Source organism: Hakea prostrata, chromosome 2, assembly GCF_041222555.1.
Source record: "Hakea prostrata isolate BN-2017 chromosome 2, UWA_Hpros_2, whole genome shotgun sequence".
Classification (NCBI taxonomy): domain Eukaryota; kingdom Viridiplantae; phylum Streptophyta; class Magnoliopsida; order Proteales; family Proteaceae; genus Hakea; species Hakea prostrata.
Genome location: NC_142601.1, coordinates 15,044,109 through 15,065,392, shown reverse-complemented (window position 1 = coordinate 15,065,392; position 21,284 = coordinate 15,044,109). Strand labels below are relative to the sequence as shown.

The 21,284-nt window shown below is 38.2% G+C and overlaps 1 protein-coding gene across 3 annotated transcripts; it reads left to right on the top strand.

The window, feature by feature from the left end:
• Positions 1 to 880: 880 nt before the first annotated feature.
• ATS2 (Phospholipid/glycerol acyltransferase family protein) lies at positions 881 to 18,838 on the top strand. Of its 3 annotated transcripts, none has more exons than XM_089144337.1 (6): positions 881 to 962; positions 16,676 to 16,870; positions 17,017 to 17,211; positions 17,289 to 17,695; positions 17,821 to 17,922; positions 18,301 to 18,836. In XM_089144337.1, the coding sequence occupies exons 2-6, from the start codon at positions 16,768 to 16,770 to the stop codon at positions 18,514 to 18,516; spliced, it is 1,023 nt and encodes a 340-aa protein (XP_089000463.1). In that variant the 5' UTR covers positions 881 to 962; positions 16,676 to 16,767; the 3' UTR covers positions 18,517 to 18,836. The 3 variants fall into 3 exon arrangements, with proteins under 3 accessions (XP_089000463.1, XP_089000465.1, XP_089000466.1); XM_089144339.1 differs by having other exon boundaries at positions 949 to 1,037; XM_089144340.1 differs by lacking the exon at positions 881 to 962 and having other exon boundaries at positions 16,793 to 16,870; positions 16,997 to 17,211; positions 18,301 to 18,838.
• The last annotated feature ends 2,446 nt before the right edge of the window (positions 18,839 to 21,284 follow it).

Here is a 21,284-nt window from a genome sequence, read left to right as displayed (position 1 = left end):
TCTTCTGTTTGTCATTGAATTCCATAGTGAATAGAAGGTTCGTAGCACACTTCAAACAGCTTGAGAGGTTTAAAACAAGCAATGATGAAAATAAAAGAAAGTGGTGCTGATAATTCTAGGCATTGACACATTGACAACTATGGCCCATTTAAGTGACTACCTTCTTTGTGGTGTTGAATGCCTTGCCCTTATTATAATGCCAAATTTAATTAATTTCACATTTTTAATTTTGTTGTTTCATTTAGTTAAGATATTATTTGTAGATAACCAAATACTGCCCGTATTCACATTCCAATAAAAGTAGCTATTAAATAAGTTCCAAAAGGATAAAAAGAGACTCCAGAGAGAGTACCATATCTCTACTGCCTCAGCGCAGATCTGCATAAATTGCCCATGAGCATAGTTGTCAAGGCGTTGCCTAGGCGTCCAGGCGGTGATAGAGAGGCTAAGGCGAGGAGCGCCTCAGGGGGAGTTCATAAGGCAGTCGCATCGGGCTTCAAGGCGTCACCGATGTGTCACCTCGGACACATAAGACCCCTAGGCGACCGCCTTTGTGGTTTTTAAAAAATCACCATTTTTTATTCCAAATCAAAGGCAAAAAAGGAATTGAAAATTAGATTTCAATTGAAAATCATCTAATGGCTGAATGGTTACATAGATGTTACACAGGATACATGGGATCATTTGTAACATGTATCCTGTGTAACATTAATTCATTAACACAAAATAATTGACAAAAAAAACAAAAGGAAAAAAAAATCGAGAATTTCACTCGACCTAGTGAAAACCCGAAATCCCTAATTCCGCTTTTTACTTCTGCGACTGCTAGCGAAACTGCTACTCTTTTATTTCTGCTTTTTTTTTTTTTTTTTTGATCATACAAAAATCACCGTAGTTGCAGCGGCAGCGACTTCCGGCGGCAGCAAGCCAGCAACCTCCAGCGGCAGCGGAAGATTGTGAGAGTAAGAATTTTTTCCTTTGTATACTTCTCGCTTTTGGTCGCTCTCGAGTTGGCAGCACTGTATCAGACAGCTAAAGTTTGTAACTTCTCGACTCGCCTTCTTTTCCTATTTCTATCTTTGATGAAATCGTAGGATTTTTTCCCCTTTGTATACGTTCATTTAGCCTATCAAGATCATTGCATTAAAATTGATGTTTGGGTTTACTTGCTGGTTATTGGCTTGTGTGCTTTTGATCTCCCTGTCGTTCTTATTAATTAAGTAGGATTGATCACCATTGCTACTAGTAGGTCCCTGCAAACAACCACAGAAAACCTGCAGTATTTTGGTTTATACTTGGATCAGTTAGTTGTCTTGATTGATTGGTTTTCCATACTTGACTATATACTGGAATTCTATCAGAAGAATAAATTCAAGAGCCAGAATGGGCTTTTTCTCAAGTTAGGGAGCTTTTGCTCTTCTGATTGGGAAATTATAAATAAAGAGAGAACATCTGGATTGATGCAGGGATTTTAGAGTTCAGAATATAAAATCAAGAATGATGGATGAGTTAAGGTAGGCTAAATGGCTAATATTAGTTTTTATTATTATTATTTATTATTTATTTTTATTATATAAGATATGATAGGTTTATAATGAATTAGTGTATGAGATGTACACTAAAGAGTAAAAATTTCACTTAAAACACCTTGACTGCCTCAAAAGCGCCTTGGAGGTTGTCTCGTCTGCTCAACTAGCTAAAACCGCCTCGCATTGCCTCGTCGCCGTGACAACTATGCCCATGAGTTGCCCAAATAGTTTCCGGTGGAGAATCTGTAACTTAGATCAACATGAGTTGCCCAAATAGTTTATCTTCATTCTAATGCAACCCAGGGTCTGAGTTAACCTCCGGGATCCTCTAGAACTGAACCAGGTAATAAGTAAACACTCCACAGGAAATCTATTTCAAATTTGGGTAGCCCACGGGGAAGAGATTTGGGAAAGGATTGGTTATGGGATGGGTTTGTGAAAGGTTAGGGTTTAGTAATTAACAAGATGGGATAGATTTGGATAAATTTAGGGTTGTGGGGATAACCAAAATTCCCAGGGATGACTTGGGGTTTGGTATAGGTATCTGGAGATGGTATCCTAGGTAGAAAGGAAGGGGGTGGGGTAGAAAGTCTCATGGCACAAGGGGAATAAGGCTAGGGACTTGCGGTAGGGCTAGGAAGGGTTTGGGGTGGATTCTTCGAATCTTTCTTGATATTCTCTTTTCTTTTTCTTTCTTTTCTGGAATTCTGTACAGATTCAAGTTAGGGGGAAAATTGCAAATTCTGCAAGTGGATGAAAGAACAGGGCTGTGGTGGGGGTTCTTGGTTTCTTGGGCTATTGCAGGGCTGTGGGAGGGGGAATCGAAGGTTAGAAGAGGGGAGGAGAGGTGGGGGAAGGGTCTGGCAATCAACTTACTTGAGAGGGGAAGGCTGTGGATGAGATTCTTGAAGACTTCATAGCTGCTGCAGGATTTTCTCAGCCCTGAAGCACCATACACACTTCCTGGCTGAGTTTTATTCATCATAAACTGAAATGAATTACAATCTCGTGCTTGTATTTGTGGCTGATAAGACTCCTACTTAAAATCTTAAAGAAAAACTTGACTAACTCCTAACTAGGATTCCTAATTAACATCTTAGGAACCCACCACTAATTACTTAAAGAACTTCTACTCAAGCTACAACTCTTAAGTATCTCATACACTAGGACTCCAATTAACAAGATAAAAGGAGGTGAGGACTCCACAAAAATAGCTGTCATTATTTCAACTAAATGGATAATGACCAAAATACTCCTGCAATTGTTCGTCCCCTTTGGTTTTGCCACAAGCTGCTAGTGGGTTTGGGCCTTTTTTTTCCAGCCCCTCCTGGGCTGTTTCTGGCTGGTTACATCCATGGAATAAATTTCAATTGAAATCACTGCATTTTCGGAAATCGAAAAGAAACCTTCAAGATTTCATCAAAATCATAGGTTTCAACCGAAATTTCGCAGATTTCGACCATTTCGTAGGTCTTGACCTAAATTTCGCAAGTTTTGACACTCCCAACTTGTTTTTCCTTGGTTTTTGTTGATTTCTATCCCATTGTCACCTAATTTCCACGACTCCTTTGCCTTGAAACACCCCTTTTGCCTCTAAACACCTCTTAAGCCACAACGGCTACAAAGAAAAGTCCGGCGGCAATAGAATGTGAAGCATGAGCCATACCCAACAATTCCAAACTTCCTTTTTTTAAAAATTCTTGTTTTGTTTATGCCTTAAATGATCTTGTATTGCCTTGAAATTAATATATGTTTAGTCTAGACCTATGATCTATAATTGTGTATTGTTAAACTTATTATTTTTTTAATTTTCTGATTTTAAAAACTATATGTATATATGTATATAAAATATGTGTGAGACACCATCACTTGATCTAGTTGGTCATTGTATTCTGTTGATTTGTTGTATATATAACCATTTTCAAACAATTCATATATGTTGATGATTCTATGCCTGTATGCAATATAGTTTGTACTTGTCGGAACCAGTCATTTGTTAGTATACTTGAATGATAAATTTTCAATGATTTTTTTTTGGCAAAATACTGGTTCCATTATGTTCATTATGCTTTAAATTGGTAGGAGGCAATAAATCAGATGGAATGGAGTTCATATAAGGCCCAAAACCTAAAGTCAGAATTTCGAAAAAAAGTTCCAGGTTTGGTTTTTGCCTGAGTTGAAACTTAGGTTTCGACCAAAATCTGCACCATGATTGCATCACATTCACCCTGAAATCATGTCTCTATTGCTCAAAATAAATAAGTCAATCAAAAATCCTAATCGGGTCCTCCGCAAAGCGTTTCCCTTTCGGAATAATATCAGCCTTTTCAATCACAGACCAAGAAGATTCAACCATTTCCGTCAACTCATTTGGAGGAAAAGGATGGAGAATAAGTCTATCGACATTATTAATCCCATGTTAAGAGGTTAACTCATTCAGAAGAAATTAAGTCTCTTAATGAGAGAAATCTTGAAAAACTGGAGATGTGCTTAGTAGGTTTCTTGAGATATTTTAATTTGAGTGAGATATCCATAAATATGTGGTTTGAGTAGAGAGTCAACATCAGGCAGGATACCATTCCCACAGTAGTGTTTGTTTGAAGTTGGAAGTCAAATGGGACTTCTGAAAGTTAGCGTTCATGTGAACTATGAACTATGCCTTTTAGTTTTAATTCTTTTATTTCTTTAGTTGGATTTGTACTTGATTAAAGAATCCTAATTTGGGCATTATTTCATTTATGTGGTTGTAGAGTCCAAGTAAGAGTTCAAGACTATTCTAGAGTTGGGTCTCCTAGATCGAGTCTTATTTGGAGTCTTTACGTAATGGCTGCAAATTCAAAGCCCACTGCTGCAATAAATCAGTTTTGATCATTGCAAATAATGGAGAATTACAGACAAGGTAGGTATCAGAGTAGGTCCTTTTGAGGAGGACCCTGTGGTTGTCTTAGAAGCTCTTTCTTGAAGCCTGCATTCTGTCCCAGCAAGTGATTCCAGCCTTCTTTCACAACAGGAACCAGCAATCAAATAAGTTATAACCCTCCCCAAGCCCCAGCCTAATCCCTCTTCACTCTCCTCATCTCCCTCTACCCTGCGGCAGCTCCTTTTCAATTTCTGTGCAAGAAATCTCCAAGAACCCTGCAGTCCCTTCCATCTTGCATTGCCAAGGAAGAAGAAAGAAAGAAAAGAAAAGAGATAAGAGGAAGAAAAAGAAAGAAAAGAAAGAAGGGGAGCAAAGATTGAGCCTGAAATCCAAGCCCTCTAATCGCAAACAACCCCCCCCCCCCCCCCCAAAAAAAAAAAAAAAAAAAAAGAGGAAAAGAACAGAAAAGAAGCCCAAATCTCCAAATTTTAACCTCTCCCAATTCCATTCTATTTTTTTAAACCCTAACTTTGTTTCCTTCTCAACCCAACTAGGTTTTTGTTAATCCAAACTTTCTCTAAACCTTAGACATCCCAAAACCAGCCCATTCATAAATTGTTGAAACTCTAAAATCCTTCCCCAACCCATCACAAAACCCTAGAATTATTGTTATAAGTGAAGGTAGTAAACCATAAGTCATTTCATCCTCTTGGTTACATCAATTTGGTATTAGAGCCAGGTTGGGGTAAATTGAAGATTATGTTGGAAATGGATCCTTCATGGATATTCTTGCAAATATCCTTGTTACTGAACCAGATGAAAAAGATTGGAGAAGTAGTAGCCTCTTACACACTTGATTGTGAACAGGTGGATCCATAGTTAGAGCCATAATTGATAGTGGGTTTTCAGGGTTATAGAACACCCATCCATCAACGGCATTTTCTTAAGGGGTTCATTACATAAATTATTAAAAATTATAGAACTCTTGGGTTGAGTTTGGCCATTGCTTATCGCCTTGTACGCTTTCGATGGAAGCTATCAAGATTGTCATTGAGACGTAATAATTGGCTATTCTACCATTCTCGCCATTAAAGTTTAGCATCTTTTGTATTTCAATGATGTCTTTGACCACTCTCAAGGATTTGAATAATATAAATTATCAAGGTATTCTTCCAACTAATAAAATGATGGATGTTGGTGGTGTGATATCCCCTACTAATCCTAACTCAACTTGTAATGTAAGCAACCATACAAGAGAAAGACAGGTCTTCCAACTAATAAAAAGATAGATGTTGGTGGTGTGTATCCCATACTAATCCTAACTCCAATTGTATTGCAAGCGATCATATAAGAGGAAGACAGGAAAAATTACTCACACTCAGATGAAAATGGGAAAGTGGATGGTTAAATTCTAGGAGTTGCATCTGTGAGATGACTCCACTAGGTAAAATCCCATAATGTGTACTATTTAATCATTTCTTATACATATGCTTATACTGATATAGTAGTAATAATAAGGAACCCCGACATACCTCTAACAGATGACTTATGAGCCAAAATAGGTAAAAATGAAATTGAACTGTGAAACCACAGGGGAAGGGAAGTAAACCAAAACTGGGACCCAGAACAGCAGAATTACTAAATTATTTGCCAAGTCTACTATAAGGGTTTTATTGATCAGCAGAAGCATAAATAATCTTAATGGCTTACCTTTGTGCTCTCAGTTTTGGGTTCATCAATGATATGTTCAATCTTATTGAAACCTTCTCGTGAATGGTGGCATAACATATTGTTGTCAACTCCCTAAAATAGAACCCGAAGTTTTCCATCTGTATTCAACGAACTTTAATTAATGTCAAAACCTCCTATAAAAATTGGTAATTGTTAAAAACATAATAGAGAAAATATTAAAATATGAAGATTACCTCTTTGTCAAACCTATTAGCCTTGATAAACCAAACCAGAAATGCATAAGGTGTAGGAATTGTCAAGTTCCATTCAATCCTTGCTAATATTGTTTTCATCTTCAAAATTTGTTCTCGACTATTGTTTGAAATGGTGATAAGTTCAATGATCTTAAGCGCCAAAGTCTCCTATTATTTTGTTGAGATAAGGAAAGCAATTGTCCTTATCAGCTGCAACTCCTTGCCTGGGACTGTCTCATGGAAAGGAAACAGTCCACAAGGATAATGGTAAGGTACGATATTTCAGGCCTCACTTTATACCTGTAATGAACCTTAATCAAGCAATCCACAAGAATTTCCCTCATCTTGCATATTATTTCAAACTGTGAATGCATGTAATCGTGAAGTCGACTTTCATGCTCCATGATCTTATGGTGTTGGTAAACGTATTCCACATATTCTGATAACTCATCACCAACATGTTTGGCTTCAACTCGGTGGCCCATCTCTGTGGGTTTTAGAGTTCCAATTGGGTAGAAACTTGGTATTTAGCCTTTTTAAGGCCTTTTGAACACATTGGTGGCCTTGGATTTGTCAGAAAACAACCCTAAGTATGATTTCTAAGTCTACCCATAGTGTGAAACCGAAATGTTGTAAGATTAGGGAATGCAAGGTTATACATGTAATATAGAATTAGAACCTTTAAGACATATAAATGAAAAGCAACTGTATTAAATCCATCAAGTAAACTAAATGTTATCAAAATTTCATCCATATGAGTATCACAATCTCAATTTTCAAGAATAGAATAATAAAATTATACAACCATTAGAAGTTGTATATAAGTTATTAAATCATAAGTTCATAAGACTAGTAGAGAATGATTGATCTTCCTTCGATGTTGTAGATGTGCTCAGAGTAGTTGCAAGTGAAAATCCAGCCGAAATCCACAAAAAAGGCAAAAATTGAGAGTTCCAGCGAGATCTAGGGTGAGATATGGTGAAATATCCCAACTCTCTGCTCTCAACCTCCATCTCGTCTCCTGCCTATTTGAAAAAACGAGATATCTCGCTAGATCTCAGTGAGATCTCCCTCCATGCTCAATATCTTGGTAATAAAAAAGATTTAACAATTGCTAATATTTGGATCAATTCACACTCTAATTTTCATGGTTTAAAATACCATCAAATTGAATGACTGTCATTAAGTAGATCAAATGCTATATATGATTTTAATCCTTGAAAGTGATCAAAGACATCATTGAAATACAAGTAGTGCATTATTTTGTTTCAATGACCATCTGTGATAGCTTCTATTGAAAGCCTGCATGGTGAAAGCATTATTACGTCTCGAGACAAGTTGCAAAGGGTGGAAGAAAGGGTTTCTCATTTTGCATTTGTTGCTCAGTCCTCTTCCACTTTTTTTTTTTTGATCCTCTTCCCCTTGCTTCTCGTTGTTCCTTCGCGATTTGGTGGGTTAAGTTTTTGTGTACCTTTTGGTGCTTATTTTCTGTAATTGCTTTTCCTCTTGTTTTGCTTCTACTTTTAATCCTGCAAAATGTTTTGTATTTCCGAGAGTGACAAGTCTTTCAAAGGTACTTTTCATGTGTCATCTTAGAATTTTTATTGAAAGCTTGATTGTTCCTTTCAATTGTATCAAAAAAGGGCTAGTCTGCACTATTTCTTTTGAAAAAAATGAACTGAAATTACATGCTGACTAAACTTTCACTCTTGTAAGATGGTGTGGACGAGTCAATTTAAACAAATATGATTGTTAGTTTAGTGAAATGAGGGGAGTTTAGAGCCACGCCTTATCTACGTAGAAAGAAAGGGGTTGACATGAGGGCTGATCAGCTTCTTAGTTGAGTTGCTCCACCGCTTCAGTAAGGTTGAAGTCCGGCCCCTCAACCTCTTGGTCGAGCTTCTTCGCCCCTCAACCCTAATGGGCGTGAGTGGTCAACCCCTACTATGAATGACTAGATAGAAGGGTGCTACCCCACGGCATGGACACAAAGCAAAGAGCTGCGGAATCAAGAAGGAAGCTTGAGAAAGCCCACCAGTAAAGAGAAGGCTGAGACCCTTGAAAGGGGCCAACTTCATTATTCCCAAATGTAAAAGATCCTTACGAAGAAAAAGAGAATGCTGAGCACCCCGAACCGGCTTTTGATCTCATCTGGCTTTGACCACTGAGATAGTTCTCTTTTTCTCTCCCCCTAGCAATCCTTTTTGGGGGTGGCTGGGTCAGATGCTATTCAGAGTGGGGAGGTTTTGTTTGCCCAGGGCTTCCTCTTTCTGCCCCTTAACATGTTCCACCACCTGGTTCACAAGGCCATTCAGAAAGGGAGTGAAGAGTCGCTTCTAGTGAATGAGGCTGGTTGCTTGACCCTTCAAGAAATGTTCAGCCCGTGAAAGCTTTTGTAAGCGAGTGGAAAGAGAAAGTTGAAGTAGAGAAGAGGGAATGGTGGCCGAACCCAACCTCTAGTGGGCCGATTAAGAATAGGCGATTACTCCTCAATAGCGGAGAAGCAAGCTTTCGAAACTGATGAGTCCTATTCATCTATGTGGAAACTTCACCTTTCAATAAGCAAGTGGGGGTACACTTCTGCAGTCGAGTCAAGATGGTCCTGCTAAATCGTCAATTTAAACAGATATGATTGTTAGTTTAGGGAAATTACGGTGTCAAACTTGTTTGTTGTCCGGTTTCATTTCCTCCTTGTTTAATGATGAGGAGTTTATTAGTGAGAACATGTTTCCGCTTCACCAAATTTGATAGAAGAGATCATGAGGACCCGTGATGCAGAATTGGCGGCAGATACAAAAGAGAGAAAAGCCCAAAGCTCGAGCCCATTAAAGCCTAAGGACATGACCCAAAACAGCCCATGGCTTGCATGGGCTAGGACTATTGGAGTGGGTTAAAATGAGCCCATGGTTTCATGGGCTTGGATCACTTTAGTGGAAGAAGAACAGCCCACCTATTTTAAACTAAGCCCAAGTCTAGCTTTGAAAAGTCAACAAAAGGAGCTAGTAGGTGGTGTTGGTTAGTGGTGTGGTAGGTGGATGTTTCCATTATTGTTTTGACTAGTGGTGTTGGGTAGTAGTTGGATTTTTCCATTAATGTTTGTAGTAGGTTGTGTTGGGTAGTGGTTGGACGTTTCCATTAGTGTTTGTAGTAGGTTGTGTTGGGTAGTGGTTGAATGTTTCCATTATCGTTTTGGTCTCTTTAAAGTGCTACATAAGAGAATTATGTAAGAAGTGAAGAAACAACTTATGAAATGAAATCAAATTGCTTGCTAGCATTCTTCTTCTTGGAGAACCCTTGTGTTTGATCAAGGTAGATTGGTGTTCGATCCAATCGATCCACCTTGCGGTGAGAAGCCCGGGTGTTAAAACTCCTTGTGTTTGATCAAGGTAGGTTGGTGTTTGATCCAATCGATCCACCTTGCGGTGTGAAGCCCGGGTGTTACTTTGTTGTCCTTATTGTTCTTTAATTCTCTTATATTGTTCCATCCATTTCTTCTTTATAGTCTACTGCTGTTTTGAAGACCTATTTAGTCCTTGTTCTTAAACCAATATCCTTGTTCTACCACTTCGGTTTTCAGCCTACCTTTATAGCTGAATTTTATTTATCTTAAGTCTATCAAATCAGAAGTTGATTCCCTGTGAAAGGTCCTATTTGGCTACTGTTTTGATCATTCAAATACAGTACTACATTATTGTTATTGTCACTTTCTTCATTATAGTTCTGTCCCTATTTGAAGATTTATTCAGCCCGTTATAATACCATTCTAGTTTCAGCCCTCTTTCCCATCTAAACTCTGTTTCACTTTAAGTCCATCAAATTTGCAATTGTCTCCCTGTGAAAAGGTCCTATTTGGGTACTGTTTTGATCAATCAAATTCGGTATCTACATTATTTGGTATCAGAGCCATGACAGGGAGTAAAACTTCTAGATTGGATACTGATCTTATGGCACAAATGATGGGGATGTTGCAACAATTGAGCAACCAACTCACTGCATGTCACAAGCACGAGGAAGAGAGGCGCTCAACAATGGAGGCTAAAGTTGTTACCTCTGCTCATGCTCCACACCCTCCACCCATCAAAGAGTTACCTAAATTTAATGAGCATGTTGGTGATTCTCAAAAGGTAAAGCTTGAACACCAGGAGTTCATTCACACTAGCCATAACACAGGGCTGGTATTGGCTCCTGTTATAAGAGAAGTTACCCCTCAACCTAAGGTGACATTCCCTCCACTTATCAAACAGTTGCCTTCTGATTGCCTTAAGGTGGTTCCTGATGAGTTGCCTAATGAGCTACCTCTTATGCACGATATTTTGCATGCCACTGATTTGGTATCTAGTGTGGTGTTACCAGACCTTCCGACCTATCACCTCAGCCTAGTAGAGCACAATGACTTCAAACGACAGGTGGATGAGTTGCCACATAAATGAGTCATTCAAGAGAGCTTAAGTCAATGTGTTGTACCGTCATTACTCACTCCAAAGAAGGACGGCTCATGGCGATACCACTCTGATGAGGGAGACACTGAACAAATGTTGAGGCTACCCCAACTCAAGCCACCAATCACTAACATCATTGAAGAGGTTTTGGATGACTCTTACAAAACCACTCGTCGTGGCACTGGATACCATGCTTTCCTCGTCAAATGGAAGAATCGTCCACGACATGAGAGTACTTGGATTCATGTTGGCAACTTCGAGAAACTCGATCCCGATTGGTGTGAGCGTTCCATATCATTCATCCATTCGTCGGAGACGAATGTTTCAAGCCGGGGAGAGTTGATGCAGAATTGGCAGCAGATACAAAAGAGAGAAAAGCCCAAAGCTCAAGCCCATTAAAGCCTAAGGACATGACCCAAAACAGCCCATGGCTTGCATGGGCTAGGACTATTGGAGTGGGTTAAAATGAGCCCATGGTTTCATGGGCTTGGATCACTTTAGTGGAAGAAGAACAACCCACCTATTTTAAACTAAGCCCAAGTCTAGCTTTGAAAAGTCAATAAAAGGAGCTAGTAGGTGGTGTTGGTTAGTGGTGTGGTAGGTGGATGTTTCCATTATTGTTTTGACTAGTGGTGTTGGGTAGTAGTTGGATTTTTTCATTAATGTTTGTAGTAGGTTGCGTTGGGTAGTGGTTGGATGTTTCCATTAGTGTTTGTAGTAGGTTGTGTTGGGTAGTGGTTGGATGTTTCCATTATTGTTTTGGTCTCTTTAAAGTGCTATATAAGAGAATTATGTAAGAAGTGAAGAAACAACTTATGAAATGAAATCAAATTGCTTGCTAGCATTCCTCCTCTTGGAGAACCCTTGTGTTTGATCAAGGTAGATTGGTGTTCAATCCAATCGATCCACCTTGCGGTGAGAAGCCCGGGTGTTAAAACTCCTTGTGTTTGATCAAGGTAGGTTGGTGTTTGATCCAATCGATCCACCTTGCGGTGTGAAGCCCGGGTATTACTTTGTTGTCCTTATTGTTCTTTAATTCTCTTATATTGTTCCATCCATTTCTTCTTTATAATCTACTGCTGTTTTGAAGACCTATTTAGTCCTTGTTCTTAAACCAATATCCTTGTTCTACCACTCCGGTTTTCAGCCTACTTTTATAGCTGAATTTTATTTATCTTAAGTCTATCAAATCAGAAGTTGATTCCCTGTGAAAGGTTTTATTTGGCTACTGTTTTGATCATTCAAATACAGTACTACATTATTGTTATTGTCACTTTCTTCATTATAGTTCTGTCCCTTTTTGAAGATCTATTCAGCCCATTATAATACCATTCTAGTTTCAGCCCTCTTTCCCATCTGAACTCTGTTTCACTTTAAGTCCATCAAATTTGCAATTGTCTCCCTGTGAAAAGGTCCTATTTGGGTACTGTTTTGATCAATCAAATTCGGTATCTACATTAACTCGTAGAGAAGAGCATGTAACAAGAATGACCATATCACGCACATCATGTCTTACTGCATTCACGATTATGATCTAGAGGTACACATCCATTGAAGGATTGTTCATAGGAGGGATCCACCACCCACTAATTCTCCTTCAAAATTTTCACAACCTTCTAGGACAGAGTATAACAAGGGATCCTACACTAACAAGGATTACTTGGCCAGTGAGTGTCCTCAAAGAAGGGGAGATACAGTCTCCCAAAGCCATGAACCAGTTCTTGAAGAGGTCCTTTGTCCTCTAGAAGCAGCCCTTGATGGTGAAGATGAAGCCTTGAATGAGCCACTGGTTCTTGAAGAGGAGACTGACATGGACAAACCCAAGACAGAAGAGGACCTAACCCATTATGCCAAGGTCCTAGCAACCAATGAAGAAGTCGAGGCACCCACTCCACCAGAGGTGACAGATATTACGCCCATACCAGCCCCCCTCCCATGGAAAACTGGACCTCTTTGAGTCTCCAATTTCTTGGTGAATATAAAACACACCTTCTTAGAGTTATAGTTACAGTAATGATAAAGGTGTTGACAGAGAAAGGCTCCCAAGGCATGGCTACTGACTTCATCGTTCCTTCTAGGGTCTTGACACTCAGGCCCCTAGGATTTAAGACTTCATTTCCACCTTCCTATCTTCCGAAGGTTCTATCAGGTGCAAGCAGCGACACTTCCTACTTTCTCCTGCTGCAAGATGAGAGGACAAGTTCACATGGAAGCCCTTCAGAGGGTTGAGCCTTTTTACTCATGGGAAGCACATTCATCAGGAGATGAATGTTTCACGAATGGGAGAGTTGATGTAATCCGGGTTGGACCCCCGAAAAATTGGGCCAAAAAACCAAACCCAAAGAAGTCTCTTAGAGATGGCCAAATACTCCAGGGGTATTTTGTCATTTCACCCTGCCCTATTGGGGCTGAATATGGGTCCAGTTTTACTCCCCTCGGTCCTAGGTTCAGGGATTTAATTTTATATTTTTATATTGGTTAGTGAATTTTGAGTTATTTAAGAATTAGTTGAGTTGGAGTTGGTTGGTTGTGATAGGGTTCCTCATCCAAAGGGATCTTATCTTTAGAGTTGTTTTCTGTTTGGGAGTCAGTTATTTGAGTCCTTAATTAGTAAGTCTTTGTTACTTAAGAGTCCAAGCATTAAATTATTTGTATCCCTATTAGTTAAGGAATCCTAACTTGAGTCAGTTTGGGTTGAAGACTATAAATAGAATAGAGTCGATGTATTCAGTTGGCTTGTTTTGATTAATAAATTTGATTGAAGAACTATGAGAGTCATGGGATCCATAGGGGTGACCTGTGGCTGGGTTTGTACTTTTGATTCTTCAGTTCTAGCTCTTCATCTTCTACTTCAAGCATTCAAAACTAAAGTTTGAGCAAGCTTTGTTAGTTTACAAGTACAGCACCATACCCTCTCCCCCCAACCGTAGCCCTCTGCTTTCTCTTCTTCTTCCCTGCGATACAGTACACCTCTCCCCCAGTTCTGCCTTGATTCCCAGCCCTGTCAGCCCCTTTCCAGCTTCCTCTATGATTGTCCCAAGCTGTAGAACCTATTCCTACAGTTACTTGCCCAATCAGCCCTATTTGCCCTTACCTGAAAAATTCTTCAAGTCTGTCTTCTTCTTTGATATTTCTGCAGAATTTTAAAACCCTAAGGTCGATTAGTTTCAGACCTAACTACCAATTACAGCAATGTTTTGAGCCTCAGAACAGCCATAGCCACCTGTTGCTACTTCCTCTTTCGCTGGAAGCTCCTGGGCTAACCCTAAGTCTAGGGTATTGGTCAAATTACCCCTAACCCTAGAGGCAGGTTACATTATGGGGAATCTATAACTCAGATGTGCATGAGTTGCCCAAATAGTTTCTCTTCATTCATCCTGAGATCATGTCTTCATTGATGGAATTGAATAAGTCGATCAGAAATCCTAATTGGGTCCTCCAAATACAAACCTATCTGATTCAGAATTGAAGATCTCAAAGCATTTCCCTATAGGAATAATATCAACCTTTTCAGTCACATACCAAGAAGATCAATTTATTTTTGTTAACTCATTTAGAGAAAAGGAATGGAGATTAAGTCCATCAACCTTACTAATCCCACATCAAGACGACTTAACCACTTACGTTTCTTGAAAGAGTGGATCTGTGCTTCGTAGGTTTTTTTAGATATTTTAATTTGGTGAGATTTCCCTAATTATTTGGTTTGAGTGGAGACTCAACATCAGGCAGGATACCTTTCCCACAATAGTCTTTGTTTGACGTTGGAAATCAAATGGGACTTCTGAAAGTTGGTGTTCACGTGAACAGAGAATTGTTTCTACTGTGAGTCCTAATTTCTGTTTTGTGTCCTAGTTGTAAGTTTGAAAGTTATGTCAGCCATAGTGGCTACAAAAATTCATTATAGACATAATTGCTCAGTTGAGATCATGATTTGATAAATAAGGGTTCATATTTCAAGTATTGGTTAGCCTTTTCATAGCTATTCAGTTTCCTTATCCTTATCCTTTCCATTTAATTCTTTTTCCCTAAGCTGCCATGCCATGTTTGATCTCCATTAAGGACTCTTAATAATTGCTATAGTTACCTGCAAATTCAACTTCTTCAAGTAATCAAGTTGCTTCTCATTAATGTTATTAAGTTAAATTAATTCCCAATCTCTGAATCTACTTCTAACCTTCTAAATCCCAATCCTCAGCCTTCCCTTCGATTTTTATTTTTCCACCCCCATCAGAGTCATAAGATCAAATTAGTCATCAAAACATCTGCAAATCAGGTTCAAATAACCCTCTCCATCTCCTTACCCTTCAAACCAAATCTAGTCCAATCCTGTCCAGCAGAGACCTAAACTTTGAACTCCATTTCTAACCTGTTGATTTTATAAAACCTAAATTATGTTTTATCCTGCAGGCCAAACCTTACCATATTTCGACCAGATACTCCTGTATTCTTGATGCAGCACAACCAGAAGGTATTGTTCACACTACAGTAACATGAACAGTGACCTGGGAGACAATCCTTCATATTTGGTAGGCCCCAAGTCCAGCTTGCAAGAAGATAAAATAGGAACCGTTTTCATGGGAGTTTTAGAGATAATGTAGGATTTTGTTATTTATGTAAACAGATTTTTAATTCAGGTAGGATAATTTAGATCCATTTTGGTTAGTTTTAAGTTAAATGAGTCCTAGTAGGATAAGCTTTTTGTTAGTTTTAAATTACCAAGAGTCCTACTATAGTTTTTTTTTATTATTTAAAAACTTCTAATCAGCTGATTGAGGATGGAATATAAAAATGAAGTAAAGCTTAAGTTTTGTATGCTTGCAGCCCCCTGCACCCCCCCCCCCCCCCACCTACGTGCTTCCTCTATCTTCTTCTTATGAGTGTTCTTCACCATCTTCCCCTACTTTAAGTCTGATTCTTCTCAGGTTCCCCTTTTTCCCGTCTTCTTTATCCTTCTTTCTCCTTTATTCTTCTTTCTCCTTTATTCTATCCTCCATTATTTCTTAACAAAATCATTCAAATTTGGTTGCATTCTGAGCAGCCAAAATCCTAGAAATTCATCTTTATCACCTTTTCAAAAACTAGGACTCTAATTTTGCTGAAACTTCAGATTCAGCATTCAAACCTTATTTGAGAAGCTCCAAACCTTCAAACTGGTAGACTCCCCATCACTAAGTGGTCATAATCCTACCATCAAACCCAAAGCTTGACCCTACCCTATCTTTAAAGTGGACTGCACACTCTATTTATGAGCTACTCAAGCTTACTATCCTGAACACTGGATATTGGCTCCTAGGTGGTCTCTTACCAATCTGGTACTACATCAGCTTTATTTTATTAGTTTGTCTGCCTTCATCCAGATAACTCATCCATTTTATGGGTTCTTTCATGATCTCTCTCTCTCTCTCTCTCTCACGCACACACACAGACAGACACAGTCACACACTCTTTTTCTTTCATCCCCCCTCCTTTCAGAGCGGGTGGGAAGAGCCGCTGCCTTCAGCCTCTTTCACATAACCTCTCCTTTCCCTCCCAAAAGAATTGGCAACTCCAGGGAGCATGATTTACAACAATTTGCACTTGTAAAGAAAAATACAATGTTAAATTCTTATAAAGCAATATATTTAAGGTTTTTGATGAATATACAGAGTACATCTAAATCTAAATTAAAATCAAGATCCACAAAACAAGATAGCATGTGTTAAGTTTACGATGAGCTCGTACTAAAGATTGTTACTGGGCAAGAAAATATATGCATGACAGGTTCCTTGATTGACATGCTGAATCATGAGTTCTTTTTTTCAAAATTTCCCCCCTGTTCTAGGTTTTTTCCATTCCCCCCCCCCCTCTGTTAGGCTAATCACTATCTTTATATCATGGCTGGGTAGTTATACAAGGCCCTGACTCTGAACATATGTTCCTTAGGGCTCCTTTTACAGGTCACTGAAGGTCAAATGATGCGTCTGGCTTCCTCTCCTCCCTTTCTGTGATTATTTTCTGTCCTTTCTAACAGAGATATGGAAGTTCTTTTATGCTGTACACCATGTGTGTCTCTTCCCACTGTTTCACTCAAATCGAGTGTTTCTCCAAGAAAGCCAGTTATGTGCTCGGTTGTTAACAGTAAGCATTACTTAATCCACCCTGACCATCAGTTTTTACGTTACTTTCCCCCTTTCTATTCATTTAGTTTTGATGAAATTGTTTTTTTTTTCTGCCCTAAAAAAATAACTGTTCTTCCCTATTTAGTTTCATTCTTCCTTCTGCAGTTGGGCTAGCAAACAACTCTGCGTTGCGAAGAAAACATGGTGGTACAATGTGGGACCCTTCCAACAGTAAGATGGATGTCTATCAACTGTTTCATGATATTAAATTGCAAAATTGGTCTAAGGGGCCACGAGATGTTGTTGTGCGATCAGAATTTGCTGGGACTGGGTCTCCTCATGCTGCCTATCCGCTTGCAGGTGTTCATGTGTTGCTTCTCTGATTATAGTTTTTCCCATTCATAACACTGACTTTGTTAAAAAAAATGTTTTGGCAGAACTCCAGTTGAGCTCAAAAGTCAGAGGAATTTGTTTTTATGCTGTGACTGCTGTTGCTGCCATTTTTCTGTTTGTGTGCATGCTGGTGGCTCATCCATTTGTTATTCTATTTGATCGGTATCGAAGGAAAATACATCATCTTATTGCAAAGATTTGGGCAACTCTATCTGTTCTTCCATTCTTTAAGATAGAGTTTGAGGGACTAGAGAATTTGCCACCCCCAGAGACTGCTGCTGTATACGTTTCTAACCACCAGAGTTTTTTGGACATCTATACGCTTCTTACGCTTGGCAGAACCTTTAAATTCATTAGCAAGACTGGAATTTTTGTCTTTCCTATTGTCGGATGGGCAATGTTCCTAATGGGTACTATTCCTTTGAAGCGAATGGATAGCAAGAGTCAATTGGTATTGTTTCTACTTTCCTTTCCCAGGATGTTGATTTAAGAGATAGTTGCATCCCTTTTTCTGGAGAAATGTGTTTTGATTTTACACATTCTTAAATTCAGACTTTGTTCATTTTGTGGGTATAGGAGTGTCTAAAGCGTTGCATCGATCTGGTGACAAAGGGGGCTTCTGTTTATTTCTTTCCTGAGGGAACTCGGAGTAAAGATGGGAAGATGGGTGTATTTAAGGTTGAATCTCTACTTACAGCTGATTTTGATATTAATTTTTCTTGTTAGTGATGATGAAATGCTCAAGTTGAAAATACACTTAAAAGTTAGGCATGCCATTACTTCAAATAAGAACGGTATTTGGGATTTTACCATCCATGAAGTCCTTACTCCCTTATGCTACAAGTGCATAGTGAACAAAAACGGGTGTTTGACTTTGATCTTGTTTCCTTTAAAAAGTATGGAAACAAGATTTAAAGTGAAAGTCTCCCAATGGAGAATTAGTTGAAAATTGCCTCTTTCATTTCTTGTGTCAAGTGGAACACTGAGATTAACCTACTTTGTTATAACCCTCTTTTGGCTGAAACTAATATGTTTTTAATTGGCCTTCAAATGCAGAAAGGTGCTTTCAGTGTTGCAGCAAAAACTGGAGCACCAGTTGTACCCATTACCCTTTTGGGAACTGGCAATCTTATGCCTGCTGGTTGGGAGGGCACAGTGAATTCAGGATCTGTGAAAGTTGTAATTCACAAGCCTATTATGGGAAACAATCCACAGCTATTGTGTGAGAAAGCAAGAAATACCATAGAAGATGTTCTCATTCATTACAGCTGAATGATGCAATGTTGAGACGAAGTTTTTAATTTACAGGAAATAATTTTTTTGCAATTTCATTTTCTTCTATTGTATGGTGGTTCTCAATTGTTAGGTTTTTTTATTAAAATTTATATTAAGTTTCAAAATGAGTTTTTGCATTTTTTTTTTAATTTTTAATTGTTTTGTTATTGTGTGGGACCCATGAGGTAAGGGTGGTAATGAGGCACCCATGAGTAAATGAGGCTTTTCATGACCTTGGTTATGATGCTGTTTATGATATTGATCATGGGTCTTAAAGGTTTTGATCATGGTGGAGGTGGGTTTACTTGTAGGGTGGAATTTACTCAAATTCTATATTATTGATTTTTAATTTTTATTTAATTTTCATGAATAGCTTTTTAATTTTTACTTCACCTTCATGACTATTCATGGTCATTACCATGAGTGGGGTTAAGGTTATTAAATGAATTAAATTCAATTCATACAAAAGAGGTGAATATAAGAGTTAATTCTCCATTTAATGGGGAGGTTAGGTCAATGTGATTTATTCCTATTAATGGAGAAGGGATAAGTCCATCGATTCTTCATTAGTAGGAAATTGATTATCTCTTTTATGAGGAAGTGAATCATTGTAATTCAATGATCCAATTAATTGCTTTGAGAATCTCAAAGGGTGTAAGGTGTGGTTTGAGCCTATATAAACCTAATCCCTTCTTTGCATGTGGTGGGTAACAGAGATACTTTTCACACTTGCATTATTTATTACCTATTGTTTTAAAAGTTTCTTTCTTTGAGTTTGGCTAAGTGTTGTGTTATAGCTTTTGGCTCCTTGAAGGGACTAGAAGAATTACCTCATCTTCTAGTTGGAGGCTGTTTTATTTTGAAGGTGGTGGTGTGAAGAACCCTTGGTAGTAGAGTGCATCAATTACCTTAAAGATAACACTCAAGGTGTGTGATCGTGTCGCTAACTAATCAAAAATAAAATCCTATACTAATCTAGCAAGCAGAAAGTACGAAGTCGAACTATGGGGAACTAAAATGCTAAGTTACTAAGATTGAATTTAACAAAACTAAATTTAAACTAAATCTATTAATTAATGCAAAAACTTAAACTATGAATATGTGAAGATCTTTGGGATTTCGAATCCCCAATGCTTTTTCCTAACCGATATAACTCTACACTTCAAAGCAAATTAGGGATGGTCTTCCTAGACATGCCCTATCTTCGCAAGACTATCGTCCTTCGCCGAAGCTTGGCACGCTTAGTTCGCTGAGCTATAAAACATCTTTGGCCAAACTCAAACACAATCAACTAGAAGAGATAGAATAATCAAATTAATGAAATAAGCATGGTTCATCTACATCCCAAAGAAAAGGAACTAGCTACTCATTATCATAAAGTTCAAAGAAAAATAAAAATGAAACATAGGACGAGAGAGAGAGATGTGGTCTTCTTCTTCAGCAATGAGAGAGATGAGAGCCGCATTCGTCTTCTTCTTTGTGGTTGGCTTCTCTTTTATGTCTCCCGCACACAATGAATCCCCTCTCTTTACCCGTCGATTTGACCTTTATTCTTTCGGAATTTGGAAAAACTCAAAACTGGAAAGTTGTAGATATTTTCAATATCGTTCCATAGCATCTTGAATCATTGAAATCCAAGCTCATACGAGAGAGATATGCCCAAAATACTGAATGTAGATTTGTTTACCTGATTTTCAGATTTATTACCAATTTTGTTCCTTAGACCTCCACCTATTTCCAATTTGGCTAAGATCTCAGTTTTCATGATTTCTTGAGCAGCAAGATTGAATGCCATGATTTAAAATCCACCAATATCTAATATATTTGCCAACTTTACTCCATATTATCCCTAATATCCAAAATCTCCTTATTCCTGAAAAATACACAAAAATTACTCAATTAGCTCTCTTTAATTAAATAAGTATGGGGAATTAAATCAAATAAATAATGGTAAATGCATGCTTATCAGTGTGATTCAACTTTGTTCGTTGGTGGTTCGTTCAATCGAAACATCAAGCTCTCTGAAATAGCTAAGAATTTTCATCTTTCAATTGTAATGCAATTCTATTATTATGTTTTTTAGAATTTATAATACAATTACCCAACCCCAATTTTCTGTTGGATGACATGTTACAGCTTTCACACTTCAAATCTTGGGAACCGCAAATGAATGCTAAATGAATCGGATAATATTTTAGGAAATGGTAGAAATAATAATTGGAAATGGGCTTTCCACCTATTTTTGGCCTGACCCTTGGATTAATCAGATTCCATTCTATCACTCTTGTTTGCTAATTTTATTCAACAATTACAATGGGATCCGAGAATTTTAATAGGATTCTTTCTGCACCATGTGCATTGGCTGTTTCTCAGCCAATATTGCAATCTGCCCTTGATACTTGTGGTTCAAACCATCTAAATCAGGAATTCACAACCTAGAAGGCTGCCATCTCATTAATTTGTCACTTCCTACTACCAAAGAAATTAAAATATGATGGAAGTCTTCTTTTAAAATTTAATAAAATATGTACTATCTTCCATTCCTACTTTTTATAAGGGGCTGCAAACCAAATCTTTACAAGAATGGCTGCTCTTTGTCTTTCTCCACCTACTAATACTATCAGAGTTAAATATCTGAAGTGGTGGAGCTTCTTTCACAAAATTAAATTACATCCCAAAGTATAAAATGTTTTTTTGAAAAACTATTTCTAAGGGATTGATGATCAGCTCAATCATTGGTACATGGAGTCCTATTCCACAGTATG

Bases quoted from the DNA above. Each gene is read 5' to 3' on its own strand.
- ATS2 (XM_089144337.1), top strand. From the start codon at position 16,768: ATGGAAGTTCTTTTATGCTGTACACCATGTGTGTCTCTTCCCACTGTT. The intron at 17,212-17,288 runs GTGTTCATGTGT...ATGTTTTGGCAG, and splicing joins TGCTGCCTATCCGCTTGCAG to AACTCCAGTTGAGCTCAAAA. The intron at 17,923-18,300 runs GTTGAATCTCTA...CTTCAAATGCAG, and splicing joins GGAAGATGGGTGTATTTAAG to AAAGGTGCTTTCAGTGTTGC.